This window comes from Mus pahari, chromosome 1 (genome assembly GCF_900095145.1).
Source record: "Mus pahari chromosome 1, PAHARI_EIJ_v1.1, whole genome shotgun sequence".
In the NCBI taxonomy this organism is placed as follows: Eukaryota; Metazoa; Chordata; class Mammalia; order Rodentia; family Muridae; genus Mus; species Mus pahari.
The window spans coordinates 117,755,201-117,762,823 of record NC_034590.1 but is presented as its reverse complement, the minus strand read 5'-3'; the positions used below and the strand labels follow the sequence as shown (position 1 = coordinate 117,762,823).

The 7,623-nt window shown below is 48.0% G+C and overlaps 1 protein-coding gene across 1 annotated transcript in view; it reads right to left on the bottom strand.

The window, feature by feature from the left end:
• Nucleotides 1-3,445: 3,445 nt before the first annotated feature.
• Map4k2 (mitogen-activated protein kinase kinase kinase kinase 2) overlaps nucleotides 3,446-7,623 on the bottom strand; it is a 14,952-nt gene continuing 10,774 nt past the window's right edge. The window contains exons 28-32 of the mRNA XM_021196190.2: nucleotides 6,416-6,484; nucleotides 6,206-6,292; nucleotides 5,889-5,959; nucleotides 5,746-5,801; nucleotides 3,446-5,639 (exon numbers count right to left, since the gene is read on the bottom strand). Of these exons, the coding sequence (XP_021051849.1) occupies nucleotides 5,552-5,639; nucleotides 5,746-5,801; nucleotides 5,889-5,959; nucleotides 6,206-6,292; nucleotides 6,416-6,484 (371 nt within the window). The 3' untranslated portion in view covers nucleotides 3,446-5,551. The remainder of the gene's footprint in view (nucleotides 5,640-5,745; nucleotides 5,802-5,888; nucleotides 5,960-6,205; nucleotides 6,293-6,415; nucleotides 6,485-7,623) is intronic.

Below are 7,623 nucleotides of genomic sequence, written 5' to 3'. Positions count from 1 at the left end.
CCCATGAGCTATCCAGAGAGCTTTTACAATTTTTACTAGCAGAGAGAGCTGTCTCAGCCACATTTTTTAGATTGCAGGGGGTGGGGGCAGACTGTTAAAAGCAGAGAAGAACACAGACACACACACAGAGAGAGAGAGAGAGAGAGAGAGAGAGAGAGAGAGAGAGAGAGAGAGAGAGAGAGAGGGGAACACACGAGAACAGTCTGGAAAGCCATCTCAGCAGAACTTGGCAGCCAGCTTAGAAGCTTGGACTCACAGTTTAACCTCCAGTTGTTTCTTTTCACTGCTCCCAAACACTCCTTCTCTCAGAATCCAGACCTAGCTAGTGCTGGTCCTGGGCATCATCCTCTTCAGAAGATATAAACTCAGGCAGAATAATTATGAGTTTGAAGGTATACACTATATAGTTAGGACTCATCTAAAAGAAAAAAAAAAAAAAACTAATTCAGGAAATGGCAAAAAGACCAAGGAGAGTGGCTGGGTTCCCTAATCCCAGTGCTGGGGTTCAAGGCTGGGGGACCTATCTCAGGAAGGGGTGTGGGAAGCTGGGGAGAAGGCCCAGTAATTCAGAATAGGAATTGTTCTTGCAGAGGACTGAGTTTGGTTCCCTGCTTCCATGTGAAGTAGCTCACAGCTTCCTGTAACTGTGCCTCATCAGGTACTGCATTCACATGCGCATATCTACATGTGGATATATACACATTAAAAATAGTAAAAACTGTGCTGGGCAGTGGTGGCGCACACCTTTAATCCCAGCACTTGGGGGGCAGTGCCAGGCAGATCTGAGTTGGAGATCAACCTGGTCTACAGAGTTCCAGGACTACACAGAAAAATAAAAGTATGTTGACAAGACAAATATGAATAAAGAAAATAATAAAAAGACAAAAGAAAAACCAGTGGGGAGGTGGCTCAGTGGTTAAAAGCACTGGCTATGGGCTGGGTGTGGTGGCACACGCCTTTAATCCCAGCACTCAGGAGGTAGAGGCAGGTGGATTTCTGAGTTCGAGGTTAGCCTGATCTACAGAGTGAGTTCCAGGACAGCCAGGGCTACACAGAGAAACCCTGTCTCGAAAAAACAAAACAACAAAAAAAAAAACACTGGCTGTTCTTCCAGAGGACCTAGGTTCAACTCCCAGCAACCACATGGCAGCTCACAGCCGTCTGTAGCTCCAGTTCCAGGGCTTCTGACACCCTCACACTAACAGGCAAAACACCAATGTACATTAAAAAAAATGTTATTTAAAAAACGATAAACTATGCTGGGCGTGGTGGCACACACCTTTAATCCCAGCACTCGGGAAGCAAGCAGAGGCAGGCGGATTTCTGAGTTCAAGGCCAGCCTGGTCTACAAAGTGAGTTCTGGGACAGCTAGGGCTACACAGAGAAACCCTGTCTCAAAAAAACAAAACAAAACAAAACAAAAAAAGTAAACCACTAAATGTGTGTGTGTGAATGAGTGCTCCCCCTGGTATGTATGTATGCATATCTTTGTACCATGTGCATGCCTGGTACCAGCAGACAGCCTTTTGATCAGATCCCCCTAGAACTGGAATTATAAGACATGTTGTGAGCCACCACATGGGTAGTGGGAACTGAACCGGGTCCTCAGCAAGATCAGTTAGTGCTCTTGACCACTGAGCTATCTCTCTAGAGCTACCCCTTGCCTTTTTTTTTTTTTTTTTCCGAGACAGAGTTTCTCTGTGTAGCCCTGGCTGTCCTAGAACTCACTCTGTAGACCAGGCTGGCCCCGAACTCAGAAATCTGCCTGCTTCTGCCTCCCAAGTGCTGGGAATAAAGACATGTGCCTGCCCCTACTCCTCCGCCCCCTTTTAAATAGAAAAAGATGACAGCTCTGTGATAAAAGCATAGGCCCCAGGTTCTATCTGTAGTACTACAAAAAAAAAAAAGCAAAAGGTGAGTGGGACTGGTGTCACATGCCTGTAATCGCAGCACTTAGGAGGTGGAGGCAAAGAGATAGCTGTCAAAGCCGTGCTGGCTATAGGCTATCCTGCCATAAAGAAAACAAGTAGTGAGAGAAGATTCTGCCTGCAGGTCACATGTGAGACTCCTGCTTATTGGGTAGAATTCTCTTCGAGCGTTTTGTTTGAGACAGACTCAAGTAGTCCTGGTTAGCCTAGAACTTGCTGCATAGACTAGGCTGGCCAGGAACTCACTGAGGTACAGAGATCTACTTGCCTCTGCCTCCCCAGTGCTGGAATTAAGGGCTATGTACTATGCCCAGCTTGCCCTACCCCCCCTTTTTTTTCCAGTCAGGGTATCTTGTCCAGCCTGGCTTCAAGCTACTATAAATTTCGGATGGATCCTCCTCTTTTTTCATTTTTTTAAAGATTTATTTTATTATATCTAAGTACACTGTGCTGTCTTCAGATAGACCAGAAAAGGTCATCAGATCTCATTACAGATAGTTGTGGTTGCTGGGATTTGAACTCATGACCTCCAGAAGAGCAGTCAGTGCCTTTTTTTTTTTTTTTTTTTTTTTTTTTTTTTTTTTTTTTTTTTTTTTTTTTTTTTTTTTTTTTAATAAAAAGATTTATTTGGATCATCCTCTCACCACCTCCTAGGATTATAGGTTTCTCTAACCACTGCCTATTTATTGATGCTGGAGATGGATCCCAAGCCTTCTTGCATGCTAGACAAGTTTTCTACACGCAAACAAATCACCAACCTTTGGGGGGCGTTGTTTATTTTTTGTTTCGCTTTGGTTTGGTTTGGTTGGTTCTGGGTTTTTGTTTGTCTTGTTTTTTTGAGACAGAGTTTCACTATGTAGCTCTGGCTGTTCTGGAACTCACTCTGTAGACCAGACTGGCCTAGAACTCACAGAGATCTGCCTGACTCTGCCTCCTGAGTGTTGGGGCTAAAGGTGTGTACCACCACAGCCCAGCTAGTCTATCCTTTAAAGGAAGCTGAGACAGGGACTTGAAGCAGAGAAAGAATTGCATTCTCCACCCCAGGAGCCCTTGCTAGGGAACAGTGCCACCCACAGTGTGCGGAATCTTCTTTAGACATGCCCACAGGCCAACCGGTCTAGACAGGACTTGAGCATTTCTTGACTGTTCAGTAGCCCTGCTGTAGCCAGTGGTGCATCCCGAGTAAAGTTTGAGGAATGTGGTGCCTGTCCTGAGTTCCACATCACTTTCTGCAACTTCAGGGCTTTCCCCTGTGCCTTTCTGGCACGGGTCTGTTTGTTGAACATGCTAATGAGCCCACCCATGTTCTCTGTTCTGCTTTTTTCACACAGGGTCTCAGCATGTAGGCCTGCCTGGAAATCCTGCCTCAGAGTCTAAAGTGCTGGGTGACATGTTTGAGTCACCATAACTGCTGATCTCCACAGAGGATGTCTGCACCCCACTTTGGCAAACACAGCCACTCCAACCCAGCAATGCCACTTCCAGGAATTGATCCTCACAAACACAGAGTGGCTCTGACACAGGAGTTATTTATTGCAGTGTGGTTTGTGATATTAAAGTAGAAATACATTCCATCAATAAAGATCCCTCAGTTAACATTAGTCACCTGAAACACATAAAACCCTACACTAGCTATACAAAAAAAAAAAATCCAGGTTGAAAAAGATCTCCAGAATATATTTTCAAAAAGCCAGAGGGATATATAGAATGCTTCCATGTGAATAAAAATGTCAAATTCTTTAAATATCATAAATACTTCTAGAAGGATCTGGAGGACAAATGAGAAGGCAGGTTTTATTTTTGAGGCAGAGTCTTGCCTACATATAACCTTGGCTGGTCTGGAATTCACTATGTAGGCCAGGCTGGACTATAATTCACAGGCAGTCCTGCCTCTGCCTCCTGAGTACTGGGATCACAGGCATTCACCATAGCCTAACCTAGAGTCTATTTTGGATCTGAAAAAGGCTATAAACAAATACATAAATAAAATTATGTCTTTTAGTGCATATTCCTGGCTTACCCTGTCTTTGGCTTGTGGCACCCACCTTTGCTGGGAGGAAACATCAGTGGATCTTGCCTTTCACAGGCCCCTCACTTTGGCATATTATACCCCTAAACCTTTTCAGATGGGCTCCTGCCACCAGGTGTCACTCTCTGCAGCCCACTGCTCTAAAGTCTGAGGACTAATTCTCCCAGGCACCTGGGATCAAGTATTGTGAACTGGGTGAACACCTCTCACCCCTACTGCCAGCATCCCCCCAAGAAATCAGGGAGGTAGGAAGCTAGGTGTTTACTCTGTAGCCCTACCTCCCCTGGTCCCTCAGTTGACTTGGGTCTGTCTCCCTGAGGACAAATACCATGTCCCCTTCCTTCCTCTGGCTTCCTATTTTGGTCAAGCAAACCTCTTGGTCACTGGAAACCAATGAGAGCTTTGGAAGAGGGTAGTCAAGAGCACAGTAACCACCACAAGGCCCACAATTCTGCTCACATAAGCTGTCCCCTACCCACCCTCACCCACCCACTGCTTCACTCAACTGGCAAGTACTTGCAGCCAGCATACCAGGCACCTTCTGCCAACATTTATTCTAAATGTCAGAGGGTGACAACTGGACCTTTGCTCCACATGCCCCCTTAGCCTTCCCAGGCAGAGCCTTATCTGTGTGCCCCACCATTCTTCAGTGGCTTTCAGCCAGTGTCTGGAATCACAGGGAAGGGGACTAAGGACAATACAAAGCATAAGCCGCAAGGGAGAGGCATGCCAGTGAGTTTACTGCGTGCTAAGCTGTATCTTGGCAGGGAGTGACTGAACAGTGAAGGACCCCACATCCATCTCTCCAGTGTAAGCTGATGCTTCACTGGATTGTTACAGGCTGCTCACTGGACACTGTAGTAGGCAGGGCCAGGACAGGGTGCGGGTCTCAGAAATGGACATGGTAGCTAGCTCCTTGGCTAGCTGCCAGCATCCCGCGGACCACAAGCAAGATCCTACTTGGGGCAAGGCTGCCCTGGACAGGTCTCTGCTTAGAGTTCCCCTGCACGAGTCCATAAGACGCCAGATTACAGCAGAGCACTCAATCTACACAACCAAGAGAGGGCTGCTGAGGCAGAGACCACTGGCTTATGTCACCCGAGCCTAGACTCCACAGAGCACTTAGTGGACTGGCCCTTCCATGGTGCACACCTGAGACCAACCAAATACTTACAGAAAAGGAAAGAGGGAGACAAAGAGGAAAGAGAGAGGAAGGGAGAGAAGGTGAGGGCTCAACTCCTCTACCTCAGCAGGACTAGTGGGATAAAACCAACCAGCTTTAATATCAATATAATTCTCTCTTAAATACATGTTGCCCAGGATAGAACCTGGGGCAGGCTCTTCTTGGCAGAAAGAATGGAAAGGAAAAGTGAAAATGTGGAATGGAGATCAGCCAGGCAGCCTATCTAGCCCAGGGCCTCCTGTACTAGGGACAACTCTCCAGGGAGGGTAGGTGCTCACAGCTCCCTCTGGTCCAGTTATTGCTGAGGTGGGTGGGCTACCTCCCCTTTCTGCCCCCAAACACGTCTCTGGGGCCCCAGCAGAGGCTGGAGGTGGCAACTGAGGCCTAGGCGCCCGCCATCAGGGAGATAGCTCAGTAGCTGCTCTGGTGACCCGTGAGGATGTAGAGGTTGCTGTGTGCCCCGGGGTTGTCAGTGGGGATGCTTTCCAGGATGATGTCCCTGGTGGGGGAAGAGGTACAAAGTGAGCAAAGCGGGAAAGCTATATAAGCCCCTCCCCAAGTCGAGCCTGGGGTGCTATCTGAAATCGAAGGTACATGTCAGATACCTGTGAGCCCCCAGCACTCGGAAGATCCTGGTCTCATCTGTTATCTCCTGGGTCACCTGGAAGACAAGGGACCCTGAGACCATCCCAACAGTCTTTTCTAAACAGGGGCTCATGGAGGCAGTTAGGACCCTAGCTCCACTCACCTCGTTGGTATCGAGGCTTCGGCCCTGCATGCCATGGCTCCAGAACGCCAGCACACTATCCTGCAGACACACTGGAAGAATGGGCTGTTAGTCCTACACTACCCCTGCACTCCACAAATCTCCTCACCCTTGCCACAATGTATGGTGATCCAGCCCCGACTGACACAGACCAACCCACAGGGGTCCTCACTGGTGCTGGGTGTCCAGGCTGGGTCCCCAAAGACAATAGGGAATCTACAGTGGTCCCACTGTCAACCTTAAACCCAGTTACATACTTCTGGACTGGATACTACTATGTCCACATCTGGCTTACTCACCCACAGTCTCAATAGTGAAGTCAAAGGTTAGTTCAGGGGCAAGTGCAGCCGTGGGTTCCCCCTGCAGATTAACGATCCTTACACAGCCTGCACAAGGAGAGAGCTTGTGAGTCGGGTACACCTGGCTCTCTGCTGGGACGGCCGACCCATGAAGCCTGCCTCACCACCACACTCTCCACTGCCCTCCAACCCTGATCCTGAGGCACTCACGTTCAAAGCTGACCAGGACTGTGTCCCTGTCCACCTGGATCACCTGTTGTGCAGAACCTGGGATCCCCTCTGTGGACAGAGAAGGAAGGCAAGGCCCCGCTTGCTGAGCCAGTCCACTCAGCATTCCAAGGGCTGAGGGGGCATGCTACAGCCTGTCCCAAACCAACAGTGTATTTCACCTCACACCAGCCTCATGGGTCATACACAGAAGAAGGGATCTGCCCTTAGGCTTATTAGGATCCAGGAAGGGGTTGCAGGGTTCTATAAGAGCCTACAGAAGGTCCAGGGTCAGACAAACCAGGCTGTGAGATTCAGTTGCCGAGTGGCTGACGCAAGTCACTTCCTCTCTCTGAATTTCATTTCCCTCTTTGGTAACTCAGACATAAGTTACCTATTTTACAGGGCCATTGTAAGAATTAAGACTGGGGGCTGGAGAGATGCTCAGTAGGTAAGGGCATCGGTGGCTCTTCCAAAGGATGCAAGTTCAATTCCCAGCATGCACATACAGCTCACAATCACTTGTAACTCCAAGTCACCCTCTTCTGACCTCCAAGGCATGCACATGGTATGGATACATACATGGAGGCAAAGCATTCACACACACACATTTTAAAATGTCAGGCAGCAGCAGAATTAGGAATGAAATCCAGAGGGGCTCCTGGCACCAACAGCCCTTCCTTTTCTACCAACTGCCCGAGCTTTCTCTATGGCTGAAATGTGTCCTTCCCTGCTCAGAGTGAAAGCCATTGTTCCCTACCTGGCCAGAGCCCCTCTTCCTGCTGCTGCTGGCTAAGGCTGAAGCACCACAGCCAGCTTTTCCTTGGCTACCAAGCCCTTTAATTGTATGAGATTTTTGTTGTTGTTGTTTAGTTTGGTTGACTAGTTTAGTTGGTTTATTTGTTTGGTTTTTAAAAGTCAGGATCTTTTATATAGTTCTGGCTGTCCTGGAATTCATTATATAGATTAAGCTGCCCTTGAACTCACAGATCCACCTGCCTTTGCCTCCTGAGATTAAAGTCATGCTTTTGAGACTGGACCACATGTAGGTCAGTCTGCCATTGAACTCTATTTTTTATTTTTAAGATTCTTTTTATTTATTTTTTAGTTTTTTTGAGACAGGGTTTCTCTGTGTAGCCCTGGCTGTCCTGGAACTCATTCTGTAGACCAGGCTGGCCTCGAACTCAGAAATCCACCTGCCTCTGCCTCCC